At 46.8% G+C, this 18639-nt stretch overlaps 1 protein-coding gene across 1 annotated transcript; it reads left to right on the top strand.

Annotated features, from left to right (window-relative positions):
- Positions 1 to 14104: 14104 nt before the first annotated feature.
- EMWEY_00016050 (hypothetical protein, conserved) lies at positions 14105 to 17577 on the top strand (the record flags this gene model as incomplete). Its single annotated transcript, XM_013477452.1, has 6 exons — positions 14105 to 14513; positions 15217 to 15805; positions 15933 to 16352; positions 16556 to 17060; positions 17280 to 17369; positions 17539 to 17577. 6 exons carry the CDS (start codon positions 14105 to 14107, stop codon positions 17575 to 17577), a joined length of 2052 nt encoding a protein of 683 aa, XP_013332906.1.
- Between the last annotated feature and the right edge of the window lie 1062 nt (positions 17578 to 18639).

The following is an 18639-nucleotide window of genomic DNA, read 5'->3' as shown; positions in this document are numbered from 1 at the left end:
ACCCTAAATTGCCGGACGTTGTAAGCGCGGCGCCTGAAGCTGGCGTGGAAGCAGGTACCTACTAAAGCTACGCTCAGCTGATGGAAATACTGAATGCATCCTCCACAAGCCAGGTGATGGCCACCCTAGGCGGGAGCCGCTGTGGAGGCAGGTACGTGGTGAAGCAACTGACAGCTATGGATATACAGGCTTCATATGAGTTGCTACTCATTTGGCTGGAGTTTATGCATCTGTTTGTGGCTTGTTTGGCGGCTTGCAAATAACGGCGGCCTGGATCTGTTGGGTGCATTTTGGACGGGTGCGCGGGACTCTTGGCTATGCTCATGCAGGGGGCCCTGAGCGCCCTTGACGGAACCGTTGCACATATTGCCCTCCGCGATTTTACTGGCGTGCTGCTAGACCATGCTGCTATTCCGTTTCCTGCTTCATGTTCACCCCATAATCGTCCAGCAAATATGTGTAAAGGACATCGAAAAGTGTCACCCATCGGTATAGGAACAGCTCCCTCTCGCGGAGCTGTTCCTTAGGTCAGCTACAACACTTATGTGAGGTAAAACGCATGTGGCAAATGAGTTAACAATACTAGTGTGTCGCACGCAAGAGACTTTAAGAGCGAATTTTCACAATTCAAATGTCAATTCAATCTTCGCTCTCAGTCTCTTTGGTTCAGTTCGCGTTGCTGTTCTCCATATTGCCAAAGATTGGATTGTGGTACTTCCGGCCTGGTCTCCGGAATACCCTGTTCCTCGTATATACAGAAGCACACGCTGGTCACGATCGAACTTATGTGCCCACCTCGCATAAAAAGCAGCTCGACTGCACGTCCATTGCAATTGGCACATCCAGCAGCCTTTGGAAGCCAATTTTCAAATGCACAGGCACTGTACATCACCTATAAAGCAAGAGTAGTACGTGCTCTGGTATTCAGGCTAGAGGAGCTCAACAGCTCCGGTGCATCTTCGAAAATTCGTCGTGGTCTGCACTGCAGGGCAGGTGTGCGGCTGAGTCTATGGACGGGGCATTCGAGCTCTTCTCGCTATAGAGCTACTTTGACTAGTGTATGCGGTTAGCGCGCATGTCCTACACTGAGTCTGACCTACGCTGACTCTGCGGGTGGTATAGGGAGGACGGCTAGTGTATATGGTTAGCGCGCAAGTCAGTGACGGGAAGAACGCTTCGCGCATATGGTTAGGGAGCACGTCAGTGACAGAGGGGGAAGCCGCTGCATGTCCCGTTGGCATGCATGCATCTGTGCTGTCCAACGCGGACGTGAGAGGCACCCCAGAGGACGCTAATGGGACACAATCTGCATTAGGCCGACCTATTAGCCAGCTGCATGTATCTTAAGAATTCAACAAAGGTTAGCGTGCCACAGCACAATGAAAAACAACTAGGCTGGCTACAGATGCAGCAATCCATAGCGTGCCACAGCAGAATAAAAACCAACTAGGCTGCCTACAGATGCAGCAATCCATGTAGATGATTCGCTGCTATTGCCCCAGAGGTTCGTTCCTAAAATTGCCTACCGCAAAACAGTTGACCCGAGACTCCACTGGTATCGCGTACATCTCCAGAATATGCATGGCCAGATTGTTAGGACGACGCATATGCCGGAGGGGGAGGACGGCGCCTGTGAATGCCATTGGCTAACGCCAGTGCATGTTCATAAGATATACCTGTCGGTAGTAAAGCAAAGATATTGGCATGTAAAATTGTGCCATTCGTAATCTTCCACACCTATGTACGCAAGTAAGCAAAACTGAAAACAGAAATATGCAGGCACCGGGAGTGTAAGAAAAAGAGGTAGAAATAGAAAAAAGTGCGAGAAATGGCTGCCATCTGAATTGAGTTTAATGCTATACTTTCATTTCGCAATCGACGGTTATATGGAGATCGGTCCTTCCTGTCGGGAATCGTTAAAAACAAACGGGACAACTTAAATGGGCGGTAGCCAGCTCTTGCATAAAAGAAAATGCAGATATGTACAAGCTAGGGCAAAGATTTCAGGAAAAGCACGAGTTGTAATGTCCTAGTGGAAGTGTTGAAAAGATCAAAGAGGAGTTATGGCGAATTTTATCCACGTTACATCTGGTTTTCTTAGCGGCTCCAGCATGCGTCGATAAAAACAGCATGTGTTGTTTATTACTAGTAACGGTGAGGAAAAGATTCTCTTCGACAGCCCTTGACCACGCTATGCATGTTCCCACGCAACGGTATGCATGCTCGTACGGAACACACATTATGAAGCAGCACACCACACTATGGAAAATTGTCCAGGCGAACATTAGTGCTAACTCTGCTTAAGGCCTTTCGTCTGCATAAAAGGCCGAGTACCAGTAAAATATACATCCTGTTGAAGGTAGATATATGAGATATACCATGTTCGCACGGAACTATACCATGTCCGCACGCAACTTTTATTATGAAGCAGCACACCACACTAAGGAAAACTGTTCAACGACACATTAGTGCTAGATGCGCTTAAAATTCTTCGCCTGCATTAGCACGCCGAGGTTACCAGTAAGACATACTTGGTTGAAAGTAGACATACGATAAGCAATGGGATCAACCATATATGTTTTCTACGTGAACAGATTACGCGGACATTGCCGCATTATTCATAGCAAAAACCTGAGAGTCATTGGATTATGCCGAGATACTATTGTGTGTGCTTATCATACACCGGTATGATAAGCACACACAGGAGTATCTATATGGCCAAAAGAATGTAGAGACAGAAGCTACGTGGCTTTTGTTTCTACAATCTGACTCTCGCATAATTAGTATGGAATTTTATACAAAGGCCAGAAACAGATTATGCGGATTTTGCCCGAGTACTGTTAGCGCAGACTTGTGTGTTGCCATATTATGGGTAAACCGATTCTCCTCTATTGGCGCAGGCTTGCGTGTTTATTTGTGCCATATATTTTTACAAAAAGGCGCTGGATGCTGTTTTCAAAGCGGGCGTCTCGTGAGCTACCACTCCCGCAACATTTTTGAGTTTCACAGCTGTTAGCTATCTTTTGAGCACGGGAACATGTTATTCACCACATATTGACAATGGCTTCTGGGCTAGCAATGGAACATTAACCTCCGCGCAATCTGTTTTGAAAAATTGTAGTGCCTTTGTTGTGTTCGTAGGTTGCTCAACATAGCGGCAAATCCTCTAAGAATCGCAGCTCTGGCCAATCTTGGTAGCGCATGCTATTGCCTGAGTATGCGAGCTGATGTGAAAATCATCAGCATAGAGTACTTCGTTAGTTACCAAGTAATACAGCAGGAAGTACCGCGAATGCATATGTATTGAATGTGAATTGTAGTGGAAAAAAGGGTCCTTCTTTTTGCGTGCACATATACTCATCACGTAGCTCCGCTGCGATTTTCAGGACGCCTAGCACAGGTATGTCATAATCGTTGGTTGGTAATCCAACAGCTGACGTGGAGTGGTGCAAAAAGTCATACTTTTGTTGCGTGTTGCCGACAAGTGCACACAACTGTGTGAAATGCAAAGCAGACATTAGCATAATCCTGCATTCACAACTGACCCACGCTGAAATAAAGTCATTGCATTTCAGGTTCGATCGCCTGCTCGCACGTGCGGTTTGGCACGCAGAGCCACTGCTCTGCCTGACGCATCCACGCAAGGTAGCTTTCCATAGTACTTGTATGCTTTGAAAGGAACGTGAGAGAAGGTTTCCAAAGCCGAAATAAAGATATTAGTCAGAAACCATATTTTTCTTCTGGTGTGGTGGTGCACAGTCAGACTACCGGGCAATAATGAAATGCAATTGGGAGGCTACTTATAGGTTTGAGCAAACGAAATTTACATACTCAAGTTCTAGAAACGTGACTGCTGTCAGGTAATGAAGTTTCTCTAGGGGCTTATGATGATTGCCATTATGCTTAGTGCGACACCTCGTCAGAAAACGCTGTTCCTCAAAGTTGTATATTCTGCTGGCCCAAACAAAAAGCTATACCGCAGTAGAACAAAAGCGGCAGGCGGAATTGTCTTTCTGCTTGGGATTGGAGCATATCCAGTCATAATCGGTTTTTCTCTCATGCTGCCAATGCTTTCTGTCGGAGTTTTGTGGGCCAAACGCCAGCTCATATTTTTGATTTATAACGCGTCCCAAAATGCCTCGACAAAACCCGGCGCAGCTTTTCACTCATGGCTGCTTCATAGGTTCTGGTGCTCAATAAGGCTTTAGACTGATTCTGCAGCTCAGCTGCATACGCTTGGACTAAAGCATTTGCGCTACATGTTCCCTACTTTCGGTGTTTTCGGGTAACTCGATCTGCCGATTTCCTAAATTAGATTGCTGGCCAGTTCTCGAATCACTCCAGAGGAAATGACAATTACCGTGAAACTCGTCCTTGATGACTCATTACCACAGAGCGTAACCGGCGTTGCGCGAATATTCGGGATATTAGAATTAGCCAAAAGGAACTAGTTGTACTAAAGTGAGTCACACGGCCCAGGCTCCCCAACCAATCAAGACAGCATCACGAAATCGTGTCAGAATGCCGAACTAATCAGGTCTAAAAACTTGTTTTGAGTGAGGGTTATGCTAGCTTAGCTTGCGACTTTTTCTTTCATGCAAGACCGATGCATATAGGAGCATGATGCATGAATGAAGAAATCTGATCTAGCGCTTGCTCTACAAAAACGTGACAGCAAACATTTCATTTATAACTTATTCGGAAAAAACCAAAATTTTCTGTGTACTACACAGAATATCATGGAAGACTGTGGCGACTTGTTCAGGACTTCCCGAACATCCTTCCTCCCCATGGTTGTTGAGCAAATTTTGGACGTTGCAAGAACATTCGGCATCTTGATATTTTTTTTTCTCAAATAGGAAACCATTTTAGAAAGCGACGCCTCGCAACTATTTTGTCACCATTGGAAGGAACTTTGCAGGTGCCGTAACGGTAAGTGGCTTCTGCTGCAAGCTTTTTAAACACTTCCACTGTACTGAGTGTATTTTCTCAGCTCAGAGAAATACGTGTAGTGTCGCGATGACGTTCGCTAGAGGGAGAGTATATTCTGTATCGTCAGGACGCGGCCCAGAGTCGTAGCATACTTTCCCATATGTGCTATTCAGTAGGTGGCGGCGCAGAGTCGTAGTAGTACATTTTTTGTCATTCGACAAACTTTCTCACTACCTAAATGTGAAATGTACAAACCTATCTGTGGAGAACCATTTTTACATGGGCAGCGTCAGCACTAATCCGGATCTCAGAAGATCTCTATGGTCCCTTTACTGGAAAAGCGATCAATCCTTAGAAAGCAGAATGACTTAACATTAGCCAAGCTAGGTTCGAGTGCTGCTGTAGGAGTGTGGCCAGCAGCATGCTAATGAGAATCGCAGGCAGCAGCCTAACGCGTGTCCGCTACATCCTGGACCTACAAATTTGAGTATGTTTTTACTCATGACGCTTCTAAACAAATTTTCAAACGTTTTGCAATACGTCCTGCACTTCACGTCAGCTAAGCACACACGAGCGTGTAGGCGAATGAGTGTAGTTAGAGACTAATTAGCCTTGTGCTCCTTAAGCTCAGCGGAAGTAGGTGTGTACCTGACGTACTTCACCACCATACCTGCATGACAAGTTGATGGGTGACAACTATTACCTGATATTCATCCCCATAAAGGTTTCTTTAGCCAGCCAATATTCATGAAAGGCATATCTATTACTGTGTCATGCGGCGGTTTTGACTTCTCAGTGGAAAACACTTTTCCTGCTCGAACATGCTTTGCTGTGATGCACTGCAGAATTTATAAGGTGTGCTTGTGTGGGCAATGCGCTAACTAAGCTCTTGTACTTTAAATGAGCAACCCAAAGCATGTGTGCGTGGTCTCGCCATAAAAGACGTTTCCAGCGCACAATATATTCTTCACACTCTCCACCAACACTGTAGAATGGATATACACGCCTTCCAACACTGTAAATATACACCCACGAGGACCAGTGCACTATATAACCTGCCCTGCGGATTGTCAATTCGGAAAATCTCTCGCAGGCATATTAGCATGTCATGCTAAACTTTTTCGTAACTTTGTTACAACTGCAGCAATTGGCAAACGAGCGAGACCATAACTCCCCACTCAGTGAATACTCCGTTTAGATATACTGTGACAACTTAGTTCATTCTCGACGTCATAGACAGCCCAATGCATGCAAACATTTTTTTACGAAGAACGGGTCAGCTCTCCTACGCTATGCGCGATGCGCTGGAATTCAATCTTGCGTCCGCCACTTCGAGCATGTAATAAAAGTATGATAACACTTTGTTTTTATAATACGCCCAATAGTGATTTGCTGCAGCCAATTACTCCAATATGTCCATTTGCCTCCACTTGAATTCCCACATACTTTAGAAGAAATACTAAAGTCGATTCCAATGCCTCCTATGTCCCAGATGATTGCCGATAGCTTTTGAATACAAGTAGTCCAAGCCAAGCGAGTAGCGAAGCGTGTTTTTTTCAACACAGGGGCGGAAGAAGCTTAGTCACTTGGTGACTGAGCATGCACCTCTCTAAAGGAGCAATCAGTGATGAGTTACAAATCGACAGCAACTGCTAGCAAACTAGATACCACACATTTTTGCCTACTTCGACGTTCTGTTTATGGTGGGATCATACAAGAATGTGGGGTATACATACAACCCAAAAAATTGTAGCAGACCCCGAAGTTTGTGGTGGGATCATACAAGAATGTGGCGTATACATACAACCCAGAAAATTGTAGCAGACCCAGAAGTTTGCGCAGATCTTTATGAGAAGCCGCTCTCTGGAGAGGTGGCCTATCCGTGAGCAATAAATCCACATTGCGCCCCCATAAGTGTTTGCTTAGAGTGTAGAGCTTAAAGCCAACTCTTGATACGCTGAAGGCGAAATCAACTGAAGGTGGAATGTTTGGCTTTACTGGTGAGCTTCTGATGTTCCCTGCACATCTATGCACAACCACTGCAAGAGCAAGTGCTACGCTAAAACTCACTCTTTTGTCATACTATATTCGTGTCTATAGACAAAAGTGATAGCCTAGCACTTGCTGCCGTCATTGCATTTGACAATACCCCCTACCGGGCTCCATTACTCGATGAAAGTGCCTGACAGCAGCGCCTGGAGACCCTTTACGAAGAGTCTGTGCTTGTGACCGAATTAAAACTGTAAGCTTGTGGAGTGTTGCGGCTGCTGTTTAAGCACCGCTCCTAGGGGAGACTACGAAGTTCATTTCGTCATAATAGGTGCACATGCTGCGGAAACTGAACTGTCGCGCATGGGTATATTCGCCTGCACAGCTCCCTCATAACGCCGGGATGTGCAGGATCCCCATACTAGACACTTTGTACCTGAGAAATTCCTACAGAGTGCAACTAACTGTTGCCGACAACGCCTTGCCGGCACAACGCTGTTGTCCAGGATATGTCAATGTATACGAATCAATGTCCCTGCCAATACAAAAAAATCTCATATGGCCGCGATAAGAGGGGCCCGATTACTGGCACTTCGTTGACCGATAATCGTGTTGGTGACTGACCCACTGTAAAAGACCAGTTAGTTCCATCGCTAGAAATCCCACACAGGAGATGCAGTCTGCCATGCGGATCCTCTACTGTGCCTAAACTAGAGCGCGACCGCCAAGCTTCCCTGGAAATAGGATGGTCTCCGTGCGTTGCGTGTAGGGCCTGTGAGACTTTTGAGGCGTGTCGAATCGACTTGTTGGGGACCGCCAAAATCGCTTCCGCGACTTATCTAGGATGTATTAGGAAATAGCTGTCAAAGGGCACGGGGATGAGTTCCACAGACAAACGGCAAAGTAGACTCCTCACTAAGGCATCTAGTCAGAATTCACTGCAGGTGGTGTTCATGAGGGTGAAAGTCCCTGGTTTCCGTGTATTTAGACGGAGAACAGTGATTTCCAGCCTCATGAACATTCCACCACCAGTGTGCTACAGAGGAAAAGTTCCCGCGGATTGCTCGACGGGTCCCGCCTTCTAGCGTACTAACGGACATTGGCATGCCGCTTGGTTTTGTAGTTGCTCAATAATCTGTGTCTTTGCTAACTATGTTGATTCTGTCCCTGGAGTTTGGCAGGGAGGTATCAGAGGCTTCGATTGTATTCACCAGTGAAAAATCGTGCACGTTGAGAAATTTGTGTCCAAGGCCATAGTACTGCAAATATGTGCATATGAACGTCAGTGTCAGCACCCTTGCTTAAGGGAAAAAAGCAGCTTTGCGACAAGCAGCACACTACACTATCAGCACCATCACTGTATTGCACCTTCATCCATGGGCCCAGTACTCTCGCATAACCGAATGCATGCCTCACCGCCATTTCTTCAAGCGCTTCACACCCCATAGCAGCATCGACAAAGTAGGGAACCGCGGGACGCTAATGCTTCATGGTAAGAGAACTTATGTATCCCCTACGTGAAAGCGACTACAACGTAGCCTGCTGGTTAGTAACATGTCTTGACGTAGCCAAATGGCGTGAAACTCAAGTGTTTCAGTCTTATTAAATATTTTATACCTACTATTGGTGTGTAGGTAGTTGAGGAAATGGGAGGGACGTTTGCGGCTAGCGGAGGAGAAATGCACCTTCCCACCCACTTTGGGGTGGAGAGCCTCCACTGCCCAGCTACTGGCCACACTCCTACAGCAGCACTCGAGCCCAGCTTGGCTAATGTTGGGTCATTCTGCTTTACAATGATTGATCGCTTTTCCAGTAAGGGGACCATAGAGATCTTCTGAGATCCGGATTACTGCTGACGCTACCTATGCAAAAATGGTTCTCGACAGATAAGTTTGTGCATTTCACATTTAGCTTGTAAGCATTCGGCCCGCTTGTGTTCTAAGAGACAAGCACAACAACGCTGTTCCCCTCATTCCTTCGTGACGGTCTGAGGCGACAGACGGATTGACCAAACTGTTTTCATCTCTGTAACCTGGTTAACTCGGCGACCAAAAGCAATCAGTAAAGTTAAGTAGACTCTCGTTAACGGACCCTCTGGCGCATGTTCAAAACGCACGATAACGCCACTCCAGATGAGATTATGGTGAATTTCCGTTGTTGGCGATCAAATCGAAAGCTACAACAATGGCAGTTGCGTGAAAAACAGTATGGCCAGCCACAGGAGTTCCAGATGTGTTCGTTGGGGCAGCTAGCTGTTGACTCTTTACCGAGGGCATTGGTTTCCTCCGTCATCCAATCACCAAATTGGGAATGAAGCAGGCGCCAGTGGCCACAACAACAATTAAATTGGCAGGAAACCGTGGTTGCATCTTGCCCTCTGCCTATTAGTTTTTTCTGTGTCTCGGTTTTCCATGCAGTTGTTGGCTAACCCTGTACAGGGTGTTGTGCTGGGAAGCAGAAGACAAGGGCTAACGTGTGGATGCCTGTCGCAAGTTCGTGCTCATATTTTCGGTTGCGAGCACAGACGCTGATACAGGTTAACTATGCATTTGCATGCTGTTTGCAGTGTTAGTTGACGAATCGTCACGCGGTGGGGTACCGTTTGTGGTTGGACGCCGCGTGGCTGCATTCCCCCAGGAACGCTATTAAGGACTGCTGCAAGTTAAGGACTGCTGCAACTCATAACTGGCCGCACGGTTGCTTCGCCAGCTGCGCAACTCTCTGCTGCTCAGTCTTGCAGGACCCCTGCCCCGCGACGACAGCATGAGAGGCCAGCTGTGGTAAGAAACCCTAATTAGCGTATCCCTTCTAATCCCGGTGGTTGTCCTAAACCATGTTTATATATGAGTGGGGAATGCCGTTGTAGGCATACCCTCCCCCAGATTCGTTCTCGAGAAGACTGTAATTCACTACAGCCAACTTGGTTTGGTTCAAAGTAGCAATCGAACGCTTTTGCCGTGGTTTATTTGCTCAAGTTTGTCTGACTAGGTGATACACTCTGCAGCTCCTGCTGTCGCCGAATGGACACAGCTAGCCGTTCGGTTGGTTCCAATAAAACTATGAGCACTCCCGCCTCAGATAGATGAGGATCAGTGAAGCGGGAGTGCCCAGAGCAAATGCGTTGAGGGATGGAATATATTACTATGAGCCTAATCAGCATAAGGAAGGGCGGAATAAGGAAAGCGATCGTCTGACTGTCATCGTTTTTTCCATTAAGGGAGTTGCAAACATTGCGCAAACGTCTATCTGACTGCAGCACTTTGGCCCTCAGACTATCGGTGGTTAAAGCCGGTCATGCCTTGTGGTGTACCCGATGATGCTTTACAGAGCAGCAGTTGATGGGAAGTGAGTAATTGTGTCACCATCCCCTTCCTGAAGGGAGGCAAGGGACGATTAGTGAGTGCCTGCTCTCCCGGTGCGGGACAACGTGATTGCTGCCGGCTTTTCTTGGTAGACCCAACACGAGTCCGTTGTGAAACCCGTCCAGATTCGATAAGGAATCGAAAGGCATATGAAGAAATCAGGTTGGACAGATGTCCGCCACTCTATCTGTTGACAATCTGTTCAAGGGCAGGCAACAGCTTTAATTGTTGTTGCGAACACAATAATGGGCAGCGGAAGTATGGTTTAGCTCTTTGTAGAAAATGGTACTTTCCCGTGTGGCTCAACGCTGTGTAGGATTCGTCGGTTGGCAAATGGGATTCATACCTACACTGTTGTGCCTAAGCAGCTTCCCGTTTGGGGGATTCGCACAACTGCATCGGCGTGAGGAATACACGAGTGAAAGGAGAACAGACTAGAAAAGGGAAAAAGAATGGCGGACAAACTCAGTTCTCGAGCCGATCCCCTTGCTGGTAGGAAGAACTCTTTCAGAATTAATGTAGCGATCCCTTCAATATAGACTCGCAGTGTGTGAGCGAGGAAAGTTTCGCCGGCAATTCTTCTGCAGTGGGAGTCTTGAAAACTTTTACACTGACATGCCTGCAGTGAATGCACTCCGCGAACCCCCTGACTATCCAACAGACAATGTAGGCCGCCTTTTTATGTCCAGCAGACCATGTATAGGTGGTTTTGATGTATTGCAATTCTCTTTTCTGTTTGCATTGAACAGTGAGAATTTCAGGCAAATATTGATTGTTTTTTCCTACTTGTGGCCAGAAAGAGCAGGCATTCCGATATAGTAGCTGCTAGATATGCGTAACTTGCGGTGTGAAGCAACGGTGGAGCGCACGACAAATTCCCAGTGATAATACCAGCATGTTGTTCCTTAGTCTTTGCTCATTCAGTCATATTGCGCTTGTGTCTTGCGTAGATCCGCTGACGGAGTGCCGGTATCACGGACCCCACATATAGGGCTGCCTATACGGCAGCGCTATTTGAGGGATCCGTGATACCAGGGAAAAAAGACAAAACTACTATAGTGCGATGGCGACAAACTATTGATAGTCCAGGCAGGGGTACTGGTGACTCGTCCAGTTATTAGCGCCGTGTACCCTTTGTGTATCCGCCTGAATTCCTATCGGAAACCTCGAAACAGGGAGTAAGTATCTGCCTGAACAAATGCAGTAACCTCCGCCAGCAAAAACTGAAGGCGGCAAAAAGAACTATAACGGTTACCTTTTCTATCACCCCTACAATAAACCCAGTGTTTCTGACGAATCGCCCACAGGTAACGCCGCAGGTTCTGCGAATACAGTTGAGTATTACGGCCAACCAAAAGTAAATCTTCCCTATACAATGATCGATGCCTTCGGTGTACCCAGCATATGGCAATATACCGGGAACCACAGGTCGGTTGCTGCACAAACAATGCAGGATGGGCGCAGCATTACTCGGACTGCCTGATGGTAGACAGAATATGCACTGTCAGCCACTATTCATCCCGCCAAAACCATCACCCTGCGTCAAATGAATTGACTGCTGGCCTTTCCACGGGGTCAACTGCTGTGTGCAGATGTGTGTGCAGAGCACCGCTGACTGTCGCCTCATCGTAGGTGCTGTTTTCTGCTGTACTACGCAGGGATCCCCTCGTTTCCTCCTGTTCGACCAATGGTTTATAATCATAACCTTGAGATGTACACTCGTTTTGAGAGTGAAGGTTGCGAATGCGGAAGTGCTACGAGGGCCTCTGGCGCAAAATTGCACTGCTCGGCACAGCGGACACTCGTTAGGTTGTGAGGAGTCGGTCGAACGTGAAATCTCGAATCACTGCAGTATGACCCGTCTACAAAATAGACCCATGACACTGCTTCTAGTACTTCGGGAGAGCAGGCACAAAGTCAGAGATACTCCACAAATCCACAGCTACTCACCCCTTTGAGAACCACGCACCGAGCCACTCTAATGGGATATCTGATCCGAGAGTTGTAGATGGGTAAGCCAAGTAGTGGTAACCGTAAACCTCCGTTATGTGCATTAAACGTTTTTAATTTGGCATGCCGCTGTTCGGTTCTAGAGCTGGTTACCTTCATCGCTGCGTTTACCAGAGTATCTCCAAACTATCGACGAGCTGCAAAAGTGTAGTATCCTCGCTGCGATAATAGCTACCATTGTGGTGGGCGCCTTTCTAATAAAATGCGTGCCAAGGGCAACCGTAACTCAACTCCTGACGAACAGCTCGTCGGCGTGTCATGATATGCAGAAGACCGAAAAATGTGGCAGCACTTCCGATTATGTTACAACAGGAAGAAAATATGCGGGCAGGGTCGTTGGTCGCTTTCTCACCGTAGTGTCGGTTCCGATGGAGAAGACTTGGGAACATAGGACAAGAGGCTTGGGGTAATACACAATGATTTTTTGACTTCTTGCGAATGCATCCCAGGTGCCAGACCTACGGCCCAGCTCGCCTAGCTGCAGGAGTTGTGTTTCTGCTGGCTGCACGTACCCCAATGCAGTGCTGCGCTACCCAGGGTAACACGCGTCATCGCTGGTAGCAGTGGGTCGCCCTCAGCTGACTTTCCCCCCCAAAAGATCCACGTAGGAATCTTCCCTAAGAAACTGACTTTTTCCCCCATCTGCTTTAGCCTTTGGCATCGCAGCCAAAGGGCCTAGGGATAGCGCAGAGGGGCCGAGGGCTGTCCTGTGTGCTGCTCTGCCTATTGGAACTTGTGCTTCACGAAGACAAAACAGAAGAGCACACCCAAACTCCCGTGCTGCTCTGCCTATTGCAACTTGTGCTTCACGAAGACAAAACAGAAGAGCACACCCAAAGTCCCTCCGCTGCATGCAGCATCGTCAGTGTATACAGTCTTGCTAAAGCCTTGTTCCTCCTCGGTGCTATCCTAGGTAGGCATGGGGAGCCCCTTGGATAGAAAAGTTTATTCCAGAATTATATATAATCCATTATTTGGATAACTAAATTAAGAGAGGAGAAGAAGAGAACACAAAAGTTGTATACACGAGGACGAGTAACTCCCATTGAATGTCCAGTGGAGCGGGCGGTGGTCTGTGGGGCTGTCGACACACGGGTGGTGGTTGTTCTTTGTGTGTAGCTAAAAAAAAGGGGAAACTCCATCGAAATAAAATAAAGAATATATTAATCTATTATATTGGGCCCCCCTAAAGACCCAATGTTAAAGCATAGTCACGGACTGCCTCCTGCCTAGGGGGGAGGAAGCGGGGCCCCAGTAGTTGCAGCACAGCCCCGCCGCCGCCATTTTCTTGTTAACTATGCTAATGCTCTGGCGCTGCATGTGTTTTAAATAATTATAATTAATTCTTTAAACTCTCCGCAGCTGGAGGAGGGTCGGTCCTAGCGGATTTATGCAGCAAACGCTGTGTGCAGCACATCCTTGAAGCCTCCAGCAGGAACACACAACAACCCCCACCACCAGCAACAGCAGCAGCACTCGAGAAGCAGTAGCAGCAACAGCAGCCGCTGCTGCTTCTCGACTGCATCTGTAGCTCGGGATGGAGACATGGATGTCCTTACACCTCAGCCCAGTGCATAGCGGGCTGTTTGTCTTATCAACAGATCTGCAGATCCTTACAGCGCCGCGGTGTATGGATAGGCGTCTATGACTGTGGAGCATGTAGCCCGATAAAGTCCTGGTGCTGCTATTGCTGCTGCACGTGGACCGGTGCTGCTGCTGCTGCTGCTGCTGCTGCAGGTGGGGCTGGGGGGTTGCATGCATTAGTTTGGGCAAAAGCAGTGGGGGTGACGTCTGCCTCCGAAGACGCAGAAATGCAAGCTGAAAAGGATGCCTCAGCAATGCTGCTGCTGCAACCGCAGCAGCAGGGGCAGGAGCAGCAGGAGGAGCAGCAGCAGGGGCAGGAGCAGCAGGATGAGCAGGAGCAGCATCAGGAGCAGGAGCAGCAGCAGGAGCAGGACCACAAGCAGGAGCTTTCCACTGCAGCGGGGAACTCCGCAGAGGCACTCACAGCCACTCCCAGCCCACAGCAGCAGCAGCAGCAGATGATGATGATGCAGCAAGCAGAGCAACAGCCGAAACAGGAGGAGCAACAGCATACTCCTCAGCTTCTACAGCCCCACAACCATGCCCACCAACAGCAACAGCAACAACAGCAGCAACAGCAGCAGCAGCAGCAGCAGCAGCAGGAAATAAATGGTATAATAACATGGAATGTGGCGGGTTGGCGTTCAGCAATAAATTCAATAAAAAAAGATTTTCTTTCTTTGGATAAATTTCTTCTCTTTTTATACTGTGATGTATTCTGTATACAGGTATTTATTTATTTATTTATTTTATTTATTTATTTATATTTAATTGATTAACTAATTAAATATAAATATATATTTATATACATTATTTATTCATTTATTTTGCCTCTTTTATAGTATATATATGTTTATTATATAATGTTGTATATAATGTATATATTGTATGTATATATTGTATGTATATATACATAAGTACATACTCTACGTGATGCTGCTGCTGCTGCTGCTGCTGTTGCTGCTGTTGCTGTTGCTGCTGCTGGTGCTGCAGGAGGCAAAGACAGGAATAAATTCGTTATCTGCTGATCCTCGATCTGTTGGTGCAACACTAAGAGGCTATGAAACCTTCTGGTCTTGCTGCAGTAATCATGCAAGAAGAGGACTCATGGGTACTCCTGCTGCTGCTGCTGCTGTTGCTGCTGTTGCTGCTGCTGCTGTTGCTGTTGCTGCTTCTGTTTCGGGTCCATTTGCTGCTGCTGGAGGTGCTGCTGGTGGAATTGTTTGCTGCTGTTACTCATGCGGTTGTACATATGAACTGTTTTCTCTTATTCACTAGGGTGCTGCTCTTGCTGCTGTTGCTGCTGTTGCTGCTGTTGCTGCTGCTATTGCTGCTGCAGGATACAGTGGAGTCACCACGATTGTACGGGAGGGTTTGACATGCAGGGCAGACTCGCAGCCCTTTAGCCGTTTCCTCCCCCCCCTACAGCCAGCAGCAGCAGCAGCAGCAGTAACAGCAACAGCAGCAACAGCAACAGAAGCATCCACAGAAGGTGCAGACCCTAGTATAAGCCCAGCAAATACAGAAGCGGCAGAAACAGCAACAGAAAGCACCACAACAGCAGCAAATGCAGGAACTGCAGCAACAGCAGCAACAGCAGCAGCAGCAGCAGCAGCAGTAGATTTGTCCGATGTATTTGTCTCCCTTGGCTACCCCCAAACCCTTGGTGGTTCATCATTTCGCTGCAGGCCTCTCCCCGTCAGCTGCAGCAGCACAGCAGCAGGAGCAACAGCAGCAGCAGGAGCAGCAGGAGGAACAGGAGGTGGGCCCCATACGCATATGGATGCAGAGGGTAGGGCCCTTATAACAGAGCATGCAGGATTAATTATTATTAATGTTTATTCTCCTGCTAGTGGTTATTGTTGGGGAAGACTTCCTTATAAACTTCATTTCTTACATGGATTAAGGGCATTACTTATACAACAAAGGTAAATAAACCCTAAGCCCTAAACCCTCGTAAACCCTAAACCCTAATAAACCCTAAACCCTTTTAAACCCTAAACCCAATTGCATGCATGCATGCGTTATTTGTGTTTTTGGGGCTTTTTTATTTAGGTTGTTGCGTCGCAAGCCAGTGGTGTTATTAGGAGATCTTAATGCAACAACAAACTGCAAAGATGTGTCCGTCCTTGATGCTGTTGTCAACCTTCGTGACTTATGGCCAGCCCCACAGGCAGCAGCAGCAGCAGCAGCGGGAGCAGCAGCAGCAGCAGCAGAAGGATGGCAGCCATGCGCAGCACTGTCACCCTCGCTGCAGCAGAAGCTGCAGAAGGGGGGCCCCCTTATAGAGCGTCTATTAAGAGATCCACAGACGTATGAGATAAGGCAGTCTCAGGCTGCTGCTCCTAAGCAGCAGCAGCAACAGCAGCAGCAGCAGCAGCAGCAGCGGCAGCAAGCGGGCAGACGGCGTCAGGGTTTGTTTCGCTTTTTCCTTAAACCGCCAGGGCTAAGGCCAAAACAAATAGGGAGACCCTTGTAAGAAATATAATAAATAAATAAATATAATAAATAAAATAAATAAATAAATAAATAATATAAACAAAATAAATAAGCGAATAAATAAATAAATGCTTATACTTGTTGTTTGCTCTTCTTCGTTGTCATCCACTTGACGGGTTTGTTATCTTGCTGTATTTGTTCGTTTGCTGCTGCTGCTGCTGCTGCTGCTGCTGCTGCAGTGATTCGGAGGCAGAGGCACGCATGCATCTATCTTTGTCTGCATGGGAAGTCCCTGTGACTAAAGAGACAATTTGTGGGGTCGCCTCCTCCCCACAGCTTGTCGTGGAGTCGCCTCTGGGATCGCCTAGGGGACCGATCCCGGGATCGGGATCGGGATCGCCTGCGGGATCGATCCCAGGATCGGGATCGCAACCGGGATCGTCTCCGGAATCAATTTCCGAGTCTCAGGGATCGACTCAGGGATCAACTCAGGGATCGACTGTGGGATCGTATGCGGGATCGTCTCAGGGATCGTCACTGGGATCGTCTGTGGGATCGTCTGTGGGATCGTCTGTGGGATCGTCTGTGGGATCGTGTGGTGTTGGTGTTACGGAGTGTGGGGCGGAGGCATTTAACTTTCGCTTCCTCTGTAGACTGCCGCTAAGCAAAGGAGAAGAAAAAGAAGAAAAAGGAGAAAAAGAAGAAGAACATAAAGAGACAATTGAGTGTATCTACGCATACACTGTAAGGATCTTATTATTATATATGCTGCTGCTGCTGCTGCTGCAGCTTCTGGTGCTGCTGCTGCTGCTGGTGTTTAACACTTCTACTGTAGCAGCAGGAGCAACAATATTATATATTATTATAATATCAGCAGCAACAATAAAATAATAATTATTTTATTTATCTATTTTATTTATTTATTTATTTATTTATTTATTTATTTATTTATTTATATTGCAGCCTGATGGTAAAGGAGGAAGAAGTTGGATATGCAAGGAAGCAAATCGTCTGTCTTTGCTGCACTTAGCTGATTGCTTCAGCGCTATTCAGGTAAGCAGCAGCAGCAGCAGCAACAGCAGCAGCAGCAACAGTAGCACGTGCAAATGGGGCTGCATGCATTATGCCTATAGTGCATACAGTCGCTATAAAAAACGGCAATTAGGGTTTAGGGTTTACATGAGGGCTTAGGGTTTAGGGTTTAGGGTTTAGGGTTTGTGAGTGTTCTTTTTTTTGTGTTTTTAACGAAAAAAATAAATAAATATTATTAATTATATATTTAATTAATTAATTTAATTAATTTAATTAATTTAATTAATTTAATTTATTTATTTACTTTATTTACCTGCAGATGCCTCTTACTCATGAAGAAATATACCAGGTGTATGTACACCTGGGGAGATCTAGTCATTCTTCTTGTGTTATTAAATACATGCAAAGTCTATTAAAGGATGATGGCATGATAGATACTTTTGCTGCTGCTGCTGGTGCATGCACCAGCAGCAGCAGCAGCAGCAACAGCAGCAGCAGCAATTGCTTGTCTTGGGTAGGGGCGTATACAGCATGGGATCAATACACAAATAAGAGATATACTAATGAGGTAATTTATTCTTTTTTTTCCTTTTTTTTTCTTTTCTTTTTCTTTTTATTTAATTTATTCTTAATAATAATTATTATTATTATTTAATTAATTTATTCTTTTTTTTTCCTTTTTTTTTATGTATTTGTTTGTGTATACAGGGAGCACGTATAGATTTTATTCTTATAGATAAACCTCTTCTTCCTTTTCTTTATCCAGAGGCAGCAGCACCTCCTCCTCCTCCTCTTGTTGGCCTTTGTCCTTGTATGCTGCTGCTGTTGCTGCTGCTGTTGTTGTTGCTGCTGCTGTTGTTGCTGCTGCTGTTGCTGTTGCTGCTATGTTTTTTGCATTGCTGCAGCAGATTTACTTCTTAATTTTTTTATTGCATGCATTTGTTGCTGCAGCTCATTGGCATCCTCATCACCTTCATAATCAGCAGCAGCAACAGCAACAGCAGCAGCAGCAGCAACAGCAGCAGCAGCAGCAACAGCAGCAGCAGCAGCAACAACAGCAGCAGCAGCAGCAACAACAGCAGGAATATTTATCATTTGTCGAGTACCAAAGAGCAGCAAAAGCAGCACTACTACGAGCAACAGGCAATGGCTTATGGGTTGGGGCCCCAAGGGAGGGAGGGGGGCTGCATGCAGGTGTTGCTTCTTGGCTGCAGCACACAACAGCATCAGAGAAGCAGCAGCTGCTGCAGCAACGCATGCATCTTAATCCTGCATGCACGGGGCTTGTTTA

The sequence above is a fragment of the Eimeria maxima genome, genomic scaffold (assembly GCF_000499605.1).
Source record: "Eimeria maxima Weybridge genomic scaffold, Emw_scaff130, whole genome shotgun sequence".
Taxonomy (NCBI): Eukaryota; Apicomplexa; class Conoidasida; order Eucoccidiorida; family Eimeriidae; genus Eimeria; species Eimeria maxima.
The sequence above is the reverse complement of the archived record's forward strand: the minus strand, read 5'-3'. Positions and strand labels throughout refer to the sequence as shown.